The sequence below is a fragment of the Herpailurus yagouaroundi genome, unplaced genomic scaffold (assembly GCF_014898765.1).
Source record: "Herpailurus yagouaroundi ecotype Mexico unplaced genomic scaffold, PumYag 67700, whole genome shotgun sequence".
Classification (NCBI taxonomy): Eukaryota; Metazoa; Chordata; class Mammalia; order Carnivora; family Felidae; genus Herpailurus; species Herpailurus yagouaroundi.
The window spans coordinates 7,109,858-7,128,808 of NW_024420499.1; the positions used below are offsets into that span (position 1 = coordinate 7,109,858).

General features: G+C 43.6%; 1 protein-coding gene across 1 annotated transcript in view; it reads right to left on the reverse strand.

The window, feature by feature from the left end:
- Nucleotides 1–2,121: 2,121 nt before the first annotated feature.
- Nucleotides 2,122–18,951, reverse strand: part of PRPS1 (phosphoribosyl pyrophosphate synthetase 1) — a 21,642-nt gene continuing 4,812 nt past the window's right edge. Inside the window, exons 2-7 of the mRNA XM_040468373.1 lie at nt 13,692–13,875; nt 12,486–12,584; nt 10,813–10,937; nt 7,501–7,674; nt 4,398–4,557; nt 2,122–3,259 (exon numbers count right to left, since the gene is read on the reverse strand). Of these exons, the coding sequence (XP_040324307.1) occupies nt 3,167–3,259; nt 4,398–4,557; nt 7,501–7,674; nt 10,813–10,937; nt 12,486–12,584; nt 13,692–13,875 (835 nt within the window). The 3' untranslated portion in view covers nt 2,122–3,166. The remainder of the gene's footprint in view (nt 3,260–4,397; nt 4,558–7,500; nt 7,675–10,812; nt 10,938–12,485; nt 12,585–13,691; nt 13,876–18,951) is intronic.

Genomic DNA, 18,951 nt, shown 5'->3' on the forward strand with positions numbered 1-18,951 from the left:
TTGGCGCATTTAATCCATTTACATTCAGTGTTATTATAGAAAGATATGGGTTTAGAGTCATTGTGATGTCTGTATGTTTTATGCTTGTAGTGATGTCTCTGGTACTTTGTCTCACAGGGTCCCCCTTAGGATCTCTTGGAGGGCTGGTTTAGTGGTGACAAATTCCTTCAGTTTTTGTTTGTTTGGGAAGACCTTTATCTCTCCTTCTATTCTAAATGACAGACTTGCTGGATAAAGGATTCTCGGCTGCATATTTTTTCTGTCTAGCACCCTGAAAATCTCGTGCCAATTCTTTCTGGCCTGCCAAGTTTCAAAAGAGAGATCAGTCACGAGTCTTATAGGTCTCCCTTTATATGTGAGGGCACGTTTACCCCTTGCTGCTTTCAGAATTTTCTCTTTATCCTTGTATTTTGCCAGTTTCACTATGATATGTCATGCAGAAGATCGATTCAAGTTACGTCTGAAGGGAGTTCTCTGTGCCTCTTGGATTTCAATGCCTTTTTCCTTCCCCACTTCAGGGAAGTTCTCAGCTATTATTTCTTCAAGTACCCCTTCAGCACCTTTCCCTCTCTCTTCCTCCTCTGGGATACCAATTATGCGTAGATTATTTCTTTTTAGTGTATCACTTAGTTCTCTAATTTTCCCCTCATACTCCTGGATTTTTTTATCTTTTTCTCAGCTTCCTCTTTTTCCATAACTTTATCTTCTAGTTCACCTATTCTCTCCTCTGCCTCTTCAATCCGAGCCGTGGTGGTTTCCATTTTGTTATGCATTTCGTTTAAAGCGTTTTTCAGCTCCTCGTGACTGTTCCTTAGTCCCTTGATCTCTGTAGCAAGAGATTCTCTGCTGTCAGCTATACTGTTTTCAAGCCCAGCGATTAATTTTATGACTATTATTCTAAATTCACTTTCTGTTATATTATTTAAATCCTTTTTGATCAGCTCATTAGCTGTTGTTATTTCCTGGAGATTCTTCTGAGGGGAATTCTTCCGCTTGGTCATTTTGGATAGTCCCTGGCGTGGTGAGGACCTGCAGGGCACTTCCCCTGTGCTGTGGTGTATAGCTGGAGTTGGTGGGCGGAGCCGCAGTCAGACCTGATGTCTGCCCCCAGCCCACCGCTGGGGCCACAGTCAGACTGGTGTGTGCCTTCTCTTCCCCTCTCCTAGGGGTGGGATTCACTGTGGGGTGGGGTGGCCTGTCTGGGCTACTTGCACACTGCCAGGCTTGTGATGCTGGGGATCTGGCGTCTTAGCTGGGGTGGGTAGGCAAGGTGCACAGGGGCAGGAGGGGCAGGCTTAGCTTGTTTCTCCTTAGGTGATCCACTTCAGGAGGGGCCCTGTGGCAGCAGGAGGGAGTCAGATCCGCTGCCGGAGGTTTGGCTCCGCAGAAGCGCAGAGTTGGGTGTTTGCCCGGAGTGAGCAAGTTCCCTGGCAGGAACTGGTTCTCTTTGGGATTTTGGCTGGGGGATGGGCGGGGGAGATGGCGCTGGCGAGTGCCTTTGTTCCCCACCAAACTGAGCTCTGTGGTCCGGGGGCTCAGCAGCTCTCCTTCCCTTTGTCCTCCAGCCTTCCCGCTTTCTGAGCAGAGCTGTTAACTTATGACCTCCCAGCCGCTAAGTCGCGCTTGCTGTCGGAACACAGTCCGTCAGGCCCCTCCACTTTTTGCAAGCCAGACTCGGCGGCTCTGTTTGGCCGGCGAGCCGCCCCTCCGCCCCGGCTCCCTCCCGCCAGTCCGTGGAGCGCGCACCGCCTCGCCGCCCTTCCTACCCTCTTCCGTGTGCCTCTCGTCTGCGCTTGGCTCCAGCGACTCCGTTCTGCTAATCCTCTGGTGGTTTTCTGGGTTATTTAGGCAGGTGTAGGTGGAATCTAAGTGATCAGCAGGACGCGCGGTGAGCCCAGCGTCCTCCTACGCCGCCATCTTCCCTCTCTCCCACGTTGTATCTAGTTCTTAGCACACCCCAGACATCTTAAGGTCTGAAGGTTGGATAAAACTGCGGCCAAGGTCTTCTCTTGGCTTAACAATGCAACTGACAGTCTGGAAGCACAGAAGAGTGATCACTGGGCCGTAAGACACCTAGACCAAACCTTTGGCAGAAAGACCGGTACAGATATGATACAGATCCACAATCACACAAAGACACTTTATTAGTTTCCTCTACAAGAGACAGTAAACAGTAACATCAACCTTTTTAACAGAAATCTCAGGTCACTGGAGAGGCCAAATCAATGGGAGGAAGATGAAAATGAGATATTTAAATTAATCTAAAGGCACTACGACCCCACCTAAAACCTACTACCAGGGTGGTAGCGGGCTCAGGAAGATTAAGCTACAGCAGAAACAATCCCATGTAAATGTTAGAGATCACGTAGCAGGGGGTAAGTTTGCTTTCCAGAAGACTGTAGTACAAGGAACATTTGGGCCTGAGAGGGTTTTTTGGCCAGGGAAAGGGCAAGATGGCTGAATGTCAAGTCAAATGTAAAGGAACAGGTACAAAGGAGAATCCAAGGGACACAGTCCCCAAGCAGGGGGTGAAGGATCAGGCTATTTCCTCCCAAGAAGCATTCACTGCCCTGTGTGCTGCCACCCCTCAGCGCACCCCCCCACCCCCGCCAACCAGAGAGCTGCCCGCTGGCTCCTGCTTTACAGGACTCAGCAACCAGAGCTGGGTTGGGGCTGCCTAGGGTTCCTGCTGTAATTTAGCATAGACTTTTGAGAGCTTTTCACAGGTTGGGGGTTGGGGGATAGGAACTGGGTCGGCTTTGTCACCAGTGGTTCGGCTTTGTCACCAGTGGTTCGGAACCAAGGAAACCCTGAAGAATTCACATGCAAAGTAGTCTGAGCTTCCCTCATCAACTTCAAACACCCCTACAACACAACACCCTCTCAAGCCTGCAATCTTGCAGCAGTTCGGCTGTGGTTAAAGCTGCAAAGCTGCGAGGCTCACAGAATCCAAGAAGCCGGAATGAGACAACGGAGGAAGGAAATCCCAGCAGTGAGTCTCAATCCGTCTTTCTCTAATTTAGGAGAAACGCTAATATACTTGATGTGGGGTGTGGAAAGCTACACTGGAGCAAGCTGGGTTTTCTGCTGGATTTTTCATCAAATGCCAAGGGAGAACAAGGAGCGGGGTTCACTTTATTTGTAAAAAGCCTCAGCAGTAATTCTATTATAAAGGGACATGGCTGAACAGGTAGGAAACGGACTCCCCGTTGTGAGTTCTCCTGATGGCTTCTGCGAGGATCATTGAGATGTCAATCACCTAGGAAAGTGAGAAAATCGGCAGGTTAGGAACACCCAGACAGAGGACCCACCCTTTTGTAGACACTGAGGAGCAGACCTGTGAGGGTCCTTCCTCTTAAAACAGCTGCACTGTGCTATTTCCCTTTGGGAGCCACACCCAGCCATTCTGCAGCCTTTTTTTTTTTTACGTTTAGTTTTTGAGAGAGAGAGGGAGAGCAAGCATGAGTCAGGCAGGGGCAGAGAGAGAAGGAGATAGAGGATCTGAAGCAGGCTCTCCTGATAGCAGAGAGCCTGACTCAGGGCTCAAACTCACAGACCCGTGAGATCATGACCTGAGCTGAAATCAAGAGTCAGACGCTTAACTGACAGCCGACCAGGTGCTCCTCTGCGTTGTATTTTTAGTATCACCACTTAGGAAAGAGTCAAAGTGCTAATGGAGGAAAACCCCTCACTCAGACTCACCAAGGTGGTGGTGGGTTGACATTTACAAATTCTTAGGAATGAAAAAAAAACCCATTTAAGCTGGAAAAAAAAATCCTTAAGAAGGACATGGATGCTCCAATTCTACATATTAATTTCAGAAAGCGAATGGACTACTGTACACTTTAATTAAGCAAGGCCTTGTTCTTTTGATACAACAGTACTCGAACTTTAGTGTCTAATTCCTTGGGGAATTAAAACAGTGGCCCCAGGACCTCTTGGTTGTGCACGTCTCAGATGGAGCAAAGGAATCTGCATTTTAACAAGGACCATAGGTAATGAACTTTGTTTCCAGAGCATGCTTTGAGAAACGCTGCCATCCTAAGGGGTGTACTACTGGTTCAAAGGTTTCATGTTATGTCTGCAGGGGCCAACAGTTAATAGTGAGACACACATACTGCAGAGCAAGGACTTGTAAATGTGAGCGGGTATCACAATCACTGAGACAGTCTGTTGAAATGTAGCATCCCTGGCACTCCATCCTCCAGAGGTACATCTAGCAACTTGAATCTTTTAAACCTGATTTTGTTTTCTTACTTTTGGACCACAGATCCTGATGACAGACTGAGCCCTTAAGAGCAAAGCGGGGAGGCTTCAGAACATAGACACCCAATTCAATGTATGAAACCACCTCCTAAATAAATACTTAGAGTATTTTGCAAGAATTGCATCCTTACCTGTATTTTGGAGCAATGCTTCATCTTATCCTCCTGAGGTATGGTATTGGTGACGACTACTGCTTCAAAGCATGCATTGTTAATGCGGGAAATGGCCGGGCCAGAAAAGATTCCATGAGTCAAGATCGCATAAACTCTGGTGGCTCCAGCTGAGAGAAGTCTAGAGGAAGAAGCAGAGATGCTTTGGATTAATCTCACCTGTCACCACAGGACCTGAGTTCGGGGAGAGGAGTGTATTAGTCAGCTTGGGCTGCCATAGCAAAATACCACAGACTGTGTGCCTTCAAAGACAGAACTTTATTTCACAGTCCTGGAGGCCGGGAACCCTAAGATTAATGTGGTGACAGGGTGACCTTCATCCTGAGGCCTCTCCCTGTGGCTTGTTGGCAGCCGCTGTCTCATTGTGCACTCATGTGACCTCTGTGTGCACATATGCATGGGGTAATCAGCTCTCTGGTGTCTCTGCTCACAAGAGCACTATTCCCATCATGAGACGGTCCCACCCTCGTGACCTCATCTAAACCTAGTGACCTCCCGAAGGCCCCATCTCCAAATATCATCGCACTAGGGGGCCTAGAACCACAACATATGAATTTTAGGAGAGACACAATTCGGTTCACAGCAAAGACAAATATATGGACTAAGAACTGATCTGAATAGGTTTGGATTAACATAGTGAGACTGGTACAGACTGCTATGCTCAAGGAAATCCATCTCCTTTTTTTCCTGGGCACACGGCTGGACTACCTTTCCCAGTATCTCTTGCATAGTTAGGAGTGACCATATGCCTTAATTCTAGCTATCAGAATGTGGGCAGATACAACGTACACAACTGGTTGGGCTTATAAAAATCTTCCATGGGTGGGGTGCCTGCCTGGCTCAGTCGGTTAAGCATCCAACTTCAGCTCAGGTCATGATCTCACGGTTCGAGCCCCGCATTGGGCCCTATGCTGACAGCTCAGAGCCTGGAGCCTGCTTCAGATTCTGTGTCTCCCTCTCTCTCTGGCCCTCCCCCACTCATGCTCTCTTTCTCTCTCTCAAAAATAAATAAAAATTAAAAAAAGATATTTAAAAAAATCTTCCACGGGTGATTCTCCATGCTCTTTTCTCCCTTTCTGGCTGGCCAAAATGGAAATGTCTTCCAAGGTAATCTTGGAAGCCTTATGTTAAAGATGTGGCACTACAAAACCAAAAGAGGAATACTTGCACTGGAGTTAAACCACAAACAAGAACTATCGCATTAACCAACTGACATTTCAGGGAGTTGATCTGTTACAGCAATTAGCATTACCTTAATAATACAAGGACGAAATGAGTTTTATAAATGTATACTCCAGGATCCAAATCAGCACTCATTCAGCACACAAATATTTTCTTAGCCCCTATTATATGCCAGGGCCTGTGCCTGGCACAGACACCCAGAGGTTAAGGAAAAATCACGAAAAACTATGCTGTCCACAGTAATGTGGATTATAAGCAATGGGGAGCCACTTAAGGTTTTAAAGGAGAGGAGTGATGGTATCTAGCCTTAGTTTTAGACAGATTCGCAAGAGGGGAGGCAGTGTGAGAGAAGACAGACTGGGGAGGTAAGAGATTGATTACCAGCAGCAGAGAGAACAGAGTGAAGGCAGTTTAGAACAGTGCAGGCAAGAGAGGAGAAATAACATGAATGAAGGTGGTAGCAACTAAAATGGACAGTCAAGAGGTAGGACCAGGGTTTCTGGCTTAGGTAAAATATAAATAGGAAAATACTATATACCCTGGAACAACATGGGGGTTAGGGGTGTCAACCACCCACCCCCATAGTTGAAAATCTGAGCACAACTTTTGACTCACCCAAATCATAACTAATACCCTCCTGCTGACCAGAAGCCTCATCGATAACATAAAGTCCATTCAGACATATTCTGCATGTTATAGTATATGCTTTATTTTTATTTTATTTAGTTTTATTTATTTAGAGAGAGAGCAAGTGCACAAGTGGGGGAGGGGCAGAGAGAGAGGGAGAGAGAATCCCAAGCAGGCTCCACACTGTCAGCACAGAGCCTGATGCAGGGCTTAGATTCATGAACCATGAGATCATGACCCGAGCCAAAGACAGACACTTACCCAACAGGCGCCCCATATGCTGTATTTTTACAATAAAATAGGCTAGAGAAAAGAAAATGTTATTAAGAAAATCATAAGGAAGAGAAAATACATTTATAGTCCTCTACTGTATTTACCAAAAAAAAGCACAATAAGTGGACTCACACAGTTGAAATCTGTGTTCAAGGGCCAACTGTATAGTCCTGTCTGTTCAGGCCTATACATTTCTACCTTAATTTGTTTCTTAAAAAAAAAAAACTATCGGGGCACCTGGGTGGCTCAGTCGGTTAAGCGTCTGACTTCGGCTCAGGTCATGATCTTGCGGTCTGTGAGTTCGAGCCCTGAGTCAGGCTCTGTGCTGACAGCTCAGAGCCTGGAGCCTGTTTCAGATTCTGTGTCTCCCTCTCTCTCTGACCCTCCCCCATTCATGCTCTGTCTCTCTCTGTCTCAAAAATAAATAAACGTTAAAAAAAAATTAAAAAAAAAACTATCAAGGGGGTGCCTGGGTGGCTCAATCAGTTAAGCATCCGACTTGGGCTCAGGTCATGATCTCGCAGTTCGTGAGTTTGAGCCCTGCGTCGGGCTCTGTGCTGACAGCTCAGAGCCTGGAGCTTGCTTCAGATTCTGTCTCTGTCTCTCTCTCTCAAAAATAAATAAAACATTAAAAAAAATTTTAAAAACAACTATCAAAAGTAGAGTATTCAGAGTGATAACATTTTGGAAATACAGCAGTGATAGTTGCACATACTGCGAATGTATCTAACGCCACTGAATTGTACACTTAATGGTCAAAGTGGCAAATTTATGTTTTATATAGTTGAGCACAGTAAGAAAAAAATAACTAAGTGAATCTGGAGGAAAAATAAAATATTCATCAATTGATGCATATTGCAATTCAAGCCTAGGGTAATAAAAACTCCCAAAGATAGTTCTCATCTCCCTCAATTCACCTGCAGATAGCAAGCAGTTAGCTTTTCACTTCTAACCACTGGCCCCACCACCTCTTGGCACTCACTTGTCAGCCGCATGGCAGATTGTGCCACAGGTGTCGGCCATGTCATCTACCAGGATGGCCACCCGATCCTTCACATCTCCCACCAGCACCATGCGGTCTACTTCATTGGCCTTCTTCCGTTCTTTGTGAATCAGAGCGAAGTCCACATTCAACCGGTCTGCGATGGAGGTCACTCTGCAAGACAGCGGCGCGTTCACAGTTCAAACAGTGTGTGTGTGTGTGTGTGTGTGTGTGTGTGTGTGTGTCTCCTAAAGATGCCAACACAGGGACTAAACAGTGGGTTTGTTTTTCAGGGAGACCACTCTTCGAAACCAAACTGTTCCTGGGGCTGGAAGAAAACAACTCTGCTTGACTGGCTTCTCAAAGGCAAACGTCACAAAGCATGTTTTAGAGACTAATGCATCTGTATCCTGAGATTAGTCAGACTTCAATTATAATTAATTCTGGTTTACAGCAGGGGAGAGCCAGATGCCTCACCGGTCCTGGGAAGCAGCAGGATGCTAAGGCACATTCATTTAATAGACTGGCAGCAGAAGGGAAGAGAAAGAAGACTTCCTTTAGCTAATGCCGGGGGTGCACAGACTGTCCCAACTGGATGCACGGATGTGATGAGAAGTGAACCTGAGCCTCTGACAGGAGAGGAGTAAGTCCCCAGCCCATTCCAGTGCCTGTGCGCTCACGTGCTTACCCCCAGTGATCCACCAACTGTCAGTGTCAACTGTACATGGGCACTGAGCTTGGATGTTCCTTTTAGGAGCACTACAAGGAACACTGTACCAATTAATCAGGAAAATGGGACATCTTGCTTGGACACCCCGAAGGATTGCCAACAAATCAAAATGTCTTATTTTTCTATTACAAAATAACATAAACCAAACTAGAAAGTGACACAGAAGACAAATCTTTGATGACAAAGTACCACAGAATTCACTCAGACAGAAATCCATCCCATGTAAATGACAGCACGCTGTTCCAGTAACATGTAGGTCCATGCTCCACTGTGCCATCATCGTGCATGAAGAAGCCTGTGGTTTGGGTCTTGTTTTTATTTTTTCATTTTAGAGAGAGAGAGAATCTTAAGCAGACTCCACGCTCAGTACAGAGCCCCACACAGGGCTTGATCCTACAACCCTGGGATCGTGACCTGAGCCAAAATCAAGAGTCAGACGTTCAAGTGACTGAGCCACCCTGGCGTCCCAGGTCTTGTTTTTTTAATGCAGCACTGATACAACCAGAGCATTATGTCTGATTTCCATTGTGCCTATGGTCATATAACGGAGTTTGTGCTGGACAGGGGAGAGCCTGTGACCATATAATAGAGAACGTGCAAGATCCAAACCACAACCTGAACAGCTTATGTATCCTGATCTAAATGAACCATACCTTGTGTTCCCCATTACTAGAATTGTGTGGGCATAGAACATAAGAATAACCAATCTCCTTGGAATGTTTACTCATCCAAGACAAATGCATGCTCAATTAGCTCAAGCATCCCAGACTGCCCATACTCCATGGCCAACAAAATCAAAGACTGACAGGGGACACCTGAGTGGCTCAGTCAGTTAAGCTTCTGACTTTGGTTCAGGTCATGGTCCCACAGTTCGTGGGTTCTAGCCCTGCATCAGGCTCTGTGCTGACAGGGCAGAGCCTAGAGACTGCTTCGGATTTTGTGTCTCCCACTTTCTCTGCCCCCTCCCCTGCTCGTGTTCTCACGTTCTCTCAAAAATAAACATTAAAAAAAAAATCAGTGACTGACAAAGCAGGAAGGGCTGGAAAAAGTCACTCCCTACACCATGGAGGGGAAAACTCTGTGCAAACCACAATCACACAGGGACCTCTACCTACTCCAAAAACCCTGCCAAGACCAAACTGATAGCTACTCAGTCAGCAAATCCTCCACTATGGAAAGAGAATTATAAACACACACACAGAGTGGTCATGTGGCAATAAGTCACCTACTAAAGGCAGTTTTCCTATACCCAACTTTGGAAAGAAGATCTTGGCTTGATTATTTGTTTCAAACACGACAATTTTCTATGTCCCATGGCAAGATGTGAAAATAATGCCCAACAAGTTAAGACAAGTTTGACAACTGCCATTAGGGGGATGCTTTTTCGGCTCTGTCGCTTTTACAGATAATAACTATCGATTACATGAGACTCACAGAGCCACACATCTGGCTGGATAACGGAACTCAAGTGCTCAGCTTATCAGTTCTGTTGGAGTTACTGAAATAAAGAGGTTGTGGACAAACAGTCATTGAAGATTTAAATGGCCTTTAGAAAGACTGGAATTAGCTTTCCCCAATCATCTGTGTTTTGTAGCCTCTTCATTCTATTTCCACAACAAGAAGAACATGTGTCAGATTTTTGAATGCATTACTAATGAGTGATCCACTAAGGAAATCAAGAGCTCTTAGTCGGCACCATGTGAGCTGTGAAGCACTGAAACTGGCAATGCCTGGCAATCAGTTTGTTTAAAATGTTAAGGTCTTGGTTTTAAATATAAAGTTACCATATTTTATTTTCCCTCCTGCTTAATGTCTCAATGCCAGGGTTAACACGGGTCGAACCAACAGCATCATGAGGGGAGTGAAAGCCTATTTGTCCAATAATAGCACATGGTTCAATAGCTGGTGCCATTCACTGGAAACCCCAATTTCCCAGCCTTCTGGATGGGTTCACAGTGGTGTTGCTTGCTAGCTCTGTGGTGCCAAGTTACTAATGCGGTTCAGTCAAGCCTACAACACTGCAACTACTTAAGGACCCCCTCTAGGCTGCCTTGTCTTTCTGTCACTTTCTGGCAGTGACTCAGGTCAGTAAAACTATGTCCAGCTCGTGTCCCAGCTACTGATACACCCATTCTGAAGTATACGTGACCCTTGAAAAACATGGGTTTCAACTGTGCAGGTCCACTTATAAATAGATTTTTCTTGATGCAGTACCATGCTGTAAATGTATTCTCTCAACAACAGTTTCTTTTCTCTAGCTTGCTTTGTTGTAATACTATCTATAACACACGTAAAATACGAAGTGTGTTAATTGACTGTTTATGTTTTTGGTAACACTTCTGGTCAACAGCTGGTTGTTGTTAAGTTAGTTAAGTAGTTAAGTTCTGAGGTGGTCAAAAGTTATATGCGGATTTTGGAGTGCATGGGGCAGGGGGTGGGGAGGTCGATGCCCTAATCCCCATGCTGTTCAAGGGTCAACTGAACTTAAAAACTGTCACTTGCTAGAAAAATGTCAACTTTCTGACATAGCTGTCTGAAAGATATCCCCAGTACTGTGAGAACAATGCACAGTTTGGCCGTACCTCTTAGCTCCACCAGCATCGGGGGAGACAATAGTGCAGTTCCTCCACTCAGAGATGTTTTCCCTGATCCATTTCAGGACAGCTGGCTCCGCGTACAAATTATCCACTGGGATATCAAAAAAGCCCTGTAGAAAGAAGCTGAGTCACTTTTGCTTTCTTTTTGTGCTCTTCGATTTATAAATGACTAATACAAAGAGGATAATAACTGGCCCAAAGAATACCTTCCTGTGACATTCAAACTGATTAGAAGGCATGCTCAGTGTAGCAGATTAAAAATGGCTTCTCAAACCTGGGCTGGCCAAGAGAGTCCCGGCCAAGAGGGGCAAGGCCTGACTTCAGCTAACCCACAATTGACTACAGGACCATGAAAGAGCCCTTGGGAAGAACGGCCAAGTTCAACCAATACCGCGACTGCCCAGTCAATGTGGAGACCCATGAGGTAATACTTATTGCCTTATTCCATCAAATGTTGGGCTGGTCTGTTAGGGAGCAAAAGCTAACTGTTAAACCAGTTAGAAGACGCTTTGATATGTAAACTTAGTGGAATGTATTTATAATAAATGGTCACAGAGAGTAACTGGTAAAGGATCTCTGTTCTAATACTAGTTGCTACAGATTAGTTGCGTTTCTCAAGAAATCTGTTCCTCTTCGATAAAATGGGTATAATCAGGGGCGCCTGGGTGCTCAGTCAGTTAAGTGTCTGACTTTGGCTCAGGTCATGATCTCACGGTTCGTGGGTTTGAGCCCCTACATTGGGCTCTCTGCAGTCAGTGCAGACCCTGCTTTGGATCCTCTGTCCCTCTACTCACGTGCATGCACATTCTCTCTCTCTCAAAAATAAATAATAAAAACACGTTTAAAAAATGGTCATAACCACCTACTCTGTGTACCTCACTGGATTGCCATAAGTCTCCAATGATGATTTGAAAGTCCCTTTAAACAGTACAAAATACAAAGGAATGCTGCGTTCCCCTTACTCTGTGTTTATGCTAGAAAGTAGATTCTGATATCTGTGGCTCTAAATTTAATGACGACAAAAACAGTTCCCAATTACTGAGCACCTATCCTGAGTCAGGCATTTATACCATAAATTTAATACTCACAATAACAATGCAGTGTGTGTTCAGAGTAGTTAAATAATCTGTGCAAGGTTATAAAGCCAGTAAGTGTCAGCCAGTATTCAAACTAGGTCTGAACCCAAAGTCCATGTTCTTTTCAGAATTCCAGACCACCTCCCTTATCCAACCACTCCAAATGACTGAGATGGTAAACAATGCTTAAGGTGAGGATGTTTAAAATGATGTTGATGTTGGGCGCCTGGGTGGCGCAGTCGGTTAAGCGTCCGACTTCAGCCAGGTCATGATCTCGCGGTCCGTGAGTTCGAGCCCCGCGTCAGGCTCTGGGCTGATGGCTCGGAGCCTGGAGCCTGTTTCCGATGCTGTGTCTCCCTCTCTCTCTGCCCCTCCCCCGTTCATGCTCTGTTTCTCTCTGTCCCAAAAATAAATAAAAAACGTTGAAAAAAAAAATTAAAAAAAAAAATAAAATGATGTCGATGTCTAGTTTATTTAAGCTGTCTTTGGGCAGGTTTTTGCTTCTGTGCACTCTTAGCATTATAAGCTCTCTCCTCCCCACACCCCCTGCTTTCTAATGCTGAATATTTAGCTTCCAGATACCTGAATCTGAGAGGCATGCAGGTCCATGGTGATAATATGATCTGCGCCTGCTACAGAGAGCATGTTTGCAACAAGCTTGGCTGAGATTGGAGCCCGGCTCTAAATGGAGGGGACAAAAGAAGAAGGACAAAAAACCAAAAAGCCATTTTGAGAAACAATTCATTTGCTCAAGAAACATTTGCTTACTGTTTACCTACTATGTTTACGGCACCATGCTACCAGGAAATTCATAGCAAGTGCCATGGCCATTGACTATATGAGTAAATTGCAATCTAGCACAAATACTAAGTGGAATATCACTTTTCCAAATCAGGATACATATTTCAGAGAAGAAAAATACCTTCCTACCTTTTGTTTTCTTAATGTACATATTTTCAGCCTATTTAAGGGTTTTAATGCTCAATTATTCAAACTAGGCTGACTTAAAAAATCTTTTTCACAAGAATTATTAAAATCTCTTTTGACACATACATACACAAACCTGTATTGCATCTAACATGTCAAAACTTAAAAGACAGATCACAGAATGGAAATTCTAGTTTATTGTGCAAATTATACCACTTGCTTACTCATCTTGAGGTCAATATTCCAGCAACTTCAACCTCCTTAAATGACAGATAAACACACCTGCTGCACGATAAACTAGCAAAGCCCATGCCCTTTATACTCTGTAGGAGCACTATAGTCTCAGAATAAAAATGTCTGGCTTTCTCCCAGACATTGTACGTAAAATTTGGGCACTGACTGTTAGAACAGACCTGCAAAGTTTTATACATGTACCTTAACCTCTAATATACCAGATAAATAAAGGGAGATGTGCATGTGTATAATGAGACCAGGTATTCATGTAACTGACTTCAAGTTTTATGACGAGGGTCCCAGAGGATCTACCAGTTTAAAAAATATTCTACTCCACGGTAGCTGGTGCTTAGTCCTCTTGATACAATTAAAAAGTCACAGTGAGCTGAGAGTCACAGATGTATGACGAAGAAATACAGACTACAAAGATGTTGATTTATATAAACGAATCACATGTCAATTGTTTTGAACATTGGGTAATACCTAAGAGAATGTGATTAAAAAAAACAACAATATCCTCTAAATATGTATCTGAGAATTAAGGAAGTTTTTTTTGTGACTCTGGGCATGTGCTTCTTCTGATTAAAACAACAAAAAAAATTTTTTTAAAGTAGATTCTGCTCCCACCTTATCCTTCTTGTCCTGCCGGGCATACGGAAAGCATGGGATGACTGCGGTAACCCGGCTGGCTGAAGCGATCTTGCAGGCGTTAATCATGATCAAAAGCTCCATTAGATTGTCATTTATTTCACCACAGCCACTCTGAACAATGTAGACATCCTCTCCACGTACACTTTCGCCAATTTCCACACTACAATGAGAAAGGAACGAAAACAAAAAACAGATTTTAAAGCACCATACTACACTTCTACAGACAGTACAGCCTAAAAAGTATAACTTCCCTACTAGTATGCTGTTAATGAGTTCTAGCTGCACATGGTCACTGATCCCCTCAGACTTTGGGAGATCCCCAGGAGGAGCCCCTGTTCCAGAAGCAGTTTACTGCCTCAGTTTACGCCAGTGTACTATACAAATATTACCTATTGTTACATGAGACATGGCATGAAAACGCCTGCCTAAAGAACTTACAAGTAACCGGACCATAATTTCAGTGAGCTGCCTGTGTCTCATTACGTATAGGAATAGGACATGTGCATGCAAATTGGATACAGAGCCTGTGACTGTCACAATCCACGTATAACAAAAGTAGAGAGATCATGTGAGGAATGAATCACACTACTGTTCTATAACGATGCCTTCTATGGAAGCCAGTACCACATCTACCATATTGGCACTTCACTCAACAAACAGTAAATGTTCATATGCCAGTCACTGTGCTAAGTGCCAGGGACACACGGAGAATAAAACAGATGTGGTCCTTGCCTCCATTTTATGCGAACTGTATTCTTTCCAATTAGTATGTCTTGTTTAAAAAATATTCCACAGGAAGTTAATTATGGAGTAGGGCTACACTTAACCATAAAATGAAAGTTTTAATATCCATGCTTGGGTTGTTACCAAGAATAACTTATAATTAAAAAATCATAACCTCCGTGACACCTCAGAGCAACACCATTTCCTCCAATTAATCCTGTAGGTGAGGTGGTGGTATTTGCACGCGCGTGCATGTGTGTGTTACATTGCGTGTATCAACCAGGAGTAGGTTAGAATTGTGGATAACTCCTACTGATCAAGAGAAAAACTTCAACAGGAGAGAATTCCATTGCCAGAAGCAGCTAATATAGGGAGACAGTTATATTTATTCTTTTCCAATTCAAGTAACAATTAATTTTAAAAAGAATGAGGTTGGGTGCATGGGTGGCTCAGTTGGTTAAGTATCCGACTTTGGCTCAGGTCATGATCTCCCCATGGGTGAGTTTGAGCCCTGCATCGGGCTCTGTGCTGACAGCTCGAAGCCTGGAGCCTGCTTCGGAAAATAGGTCTCCGTCTCTCTCTGCCCCACCCCCACTCGCGCTCTGTCTCTCTCTCTCTTAAAAATAAACATTAAAAAAATAAAAATAAAAAATAAAAAGAATGGGGTTAGTTTACATTGTAAAGCAAGACAAATAAAAGCAAATGGTAAAAATCAAACCAGAAACCAATTAGAACAGGGAAGCTGAGATTCTTGGTAGCCAGAACAAAGAAGAAAACCCATTAGTTTGGGATATCTGGAGATAAACCTTCTTCAGGCACTGAATTAAAGAAGTATTTTATACTGGGGATCCTTATGTTAAAAGTGCATGATTTGCTCAATAATTAATATCAATAAAGTAGAAAATGGGCAAAATAAACCTGAAGTAAGCAGAAGAAAATTAACCATAAGAGCAGAAATCAATGAAACCAAAAACAATAGAGAAAAACCAATGAAACACAAAGCTGGTTCTTGGGGGAAGGGGAATTTAAAAAACTGGTTAAGCCTTGGGGCACCTGGCTAGCCCAGTCAGATGAGCATGCGGCTCTTAATCTCAGGGTCGTGAGTTCGAGCCCCACACTGGGTGCAGAGATTGCTTAAATAAATAAACTTTAAAAAAAAAATTTAAAAAATGGATGTCTCTAAGATTGACCAAAAACAGCTTCACTAGAGAGTTCTACCAAACATCTGAAGAATTCACACGAATTGTGCACCATCTTTTCTAGAATGCAGATGAGGAGGGAATATTTTCCAATGCATTTTACAAGACCAGTAGTAGTGAGCCACCAAAAAACCAGACAAAGGCAACATAAGGAAAATCCAGAGAGGGAGAAGAGAGGTGGGTGTGGTTATGACAGGATGGAGCCTTGTGGTGACAGGATGGTTTTGTATTTTGACTGCATCAATGTCCATATCCTGCTTCTTGTGTCACACTACAGTTTTGCAAGAAAACTCTAGTTTGGAATGACTATGGCTGGGAGCTTTGGGAAAACTGGGTAAGGGGTACACAGAACGTCTTGGCATCATATCTTACAATTACCTGTGGATCTACAACTATCTCAAAATTTGACTTCAACACAGAAGCGCATAATCATGCTTTGTACGTACTTGAGTAAATAAAGCATTAACTGTGGCCCTCAGTGAAAGCTGAAGTCACAGAAATGTAGCTAAAAACAAAAGCATTTCTGCATTAAGTCAAAGAACCTAGTCCAGTTGTATAATGTTCTGAGAAACTGTGCAATACTATGAGGGAATCTTGAAAACTCTGGGCTTTTTGATTTGAGAGATAGCTCATCTCAAAAGATTTTCTCCCTAGCTTACTATGTATCAGTTACATGGCCTTCCTTAACATTCCCTGCTCACATCATTGCCTTGCACTTCTTCCCACTTACCTGGGATGCTCTTCCTACAACTAGCTGGTTTATTTCTCAGGACTTCAATCAAAGTATCTCCTCTGACCCTCTTATCAAAAAAAGTGACTTCCTGAGAAGCAAAAGATCAAAAGTGACTTAAAAATAATCAACCAATTAAAATACATATATGGACCTTGTCTGCAAACCAATTCGAGCAAACAGAGAAGAAAAGCACCCACAATTATGAGGCAGGGAAATGTGAACACTGTGTATTTGATATTAAGAGATTGCTGTTAACATTTTGAGGCAAGAAAATGGGACTGTGGTTACTAAAATGTACAAGGGCAATATACTATCTAGGCTTGTTTCAAAGTAACTGTGGGTGTGTATGGAAGGGGGAATAACAGATGAAAACAAGATTAAACCAGGAATTGAGAATTGCTGAACTGGGTGATGGGTACCTTGGGGGAAACCACTATACTCTTCTACTTCTGCGTGTTTGAAATGTTTCATAATAAAGTGACCCTCCCCAGTCATTCCCTCACCACTTTAGTTATTATCTTCAAAAACACTTATCATAACTTGTTATCACTTTATTTTGTAAACACTTGTTTATTGCCTCTTTCACTAGAACATAAGCTCCACAAAGGCAGGGACCAGATTTGTTGCACTCTTCTGTATCCCCAGCCAGCCAGTGCCTCTAGGGCACAAACAATGAATGAATGAATATCCAGCAGGACTAGGATGCCTCTCGGTATCCACTCAAGATACTGTGAACCTTCTGCAGGTGTACTAGTGAGAAAATTTAGAAGACGGACTTCTATCATTCCTCACAAAGTAACTCACTTCACACTAGAGGCAATGGGTCCAACATGTTTCTTTAAAAGATTTTGATAAATCTGTTCATACCCTCTTCACAGATACACAGCTGGCAGAGATTTCATTTTGGGTGGAACTACATACAACCTGTTGGGAGCACCAGAATACGACAGCTACGAAGATTTTTGCAGCAGGATCCTGAAATACTGATACCGAGGCAACAGAATAAATGATATAGCAATTTTGTGGACCCCGGCTTAGCCAAGTTGACATCTGTTAATCACCAAGGTCAGCCTTAAAAAACAATGGACTCTGGGGGAGCCTGGGTGGCTTAGTCAGTTAAGCGTCCAAACTTTGGCTCAGGTCACGATCTCAGGGTTCACGAGTTTGAGCCCCGTGTCGGGATCCATGCCGACAGCTCAGAGTCTGGAGCCTGCTTGGGATTCTGGGTTTCCTTCTCTCTCTGCCCCTCCCCTGCTGGTGTTCTCCCTCTCTCAAAAATAAATAAACATTAAAAAAAAAAAACAATGGAGTCTGTCAGCAACCTTAACTACGCCAATGCCAAAATTACATTCTGAAGACATTCTTCAAAATTCAAATGGACAAGCAGGAGGGAGCCAGGGAGCACTTTCTGTGAGAGTAACTCCCATGTTTTCCAAAGTGCAGGTCCTAGAATGGCACTGAGCAATCTGGGAGTCACTGGATTTGTGTGGTTATGGAGCGCCTAAAATGTCACTAGTGACAGAGGAACTGAATTGAGATGTGCTACAAGCATACAATACACACTCTATTTATTGTGAAGGTGGGAGAAACAAAAGCAAAACGTATCTCAATTTCAAAGTTGCTTATATGCTGAAATTATCATATTTTTGGATATACTGGGATAAGTAAAATATACTAAAAATGTAAAAAACACAATGGACAAGGCTAAGTCACACCTCCTGGAGGAGAACGCGCTCTGCAGGTTACTCATTGTGGTAGGCCCAAACAAGAGACAGCGGTGTTTAAGGGACTTCTTAGATCTCCTTCACTAACACTGCCCACCCTTTAAGAAGTTCCAGTCCACAAGAGTCCCTTCTATGTTTTATGGTGCACAACTCCGGGGTCTGGACCAAGTATTTCAAATACCTGTGCAACTTCAAAACTCAAGAAAAATTTAATCCCGCCCACAGGTGTGGGGTGAGCCCCATACCTCACCTCCTTGAGGAAGATCTCCATTTCCTTGGGGGAGAACAAAGGTCAGGCACACTGATTTCCAGGAAAGTCACCTCTATCCTCTACATGTGATATGGAAGGCCTATGGCTCTTATTCCAGTCAAGAACACAGAATATCATCTGTGGTCCAGACATACACTCAACCCAGAACCAGGTGGTGTTGATTAGGAATTTAAACAAATGCTCCAAGAGGCTAAGAGAAGGGCTAATTATCTATTCCAAACCTTTGTTTTCAAGTAAGACCAGAAAACAACACATGATGGCTTATCTCTCTTTACAAATGCCTAAACTATCAGAAGTAATATTAAAAACACCCATAATAATTGTTTACATTGTTCCTTATGTTACTCAATATCATTATTTAAGGATCCCACCCATGAAATTCCCAGAATTTTGTGCCTGGAGGTATCTAAAGAGTTTCATGATACTCAGTTGGTTAAGCATCTGACTCTTGATTTTGGCTGAGGTCATGATCTCACCATGTGAGATCCAGCCCCTCACTGGGTGTGGAGCCTGCTTAAGATTTTCGGTCTCCCACTCCCTCTGCCCCTCCCCTGCTCATGCTGTTCTGTCTCTCTCTCTCTCAAAA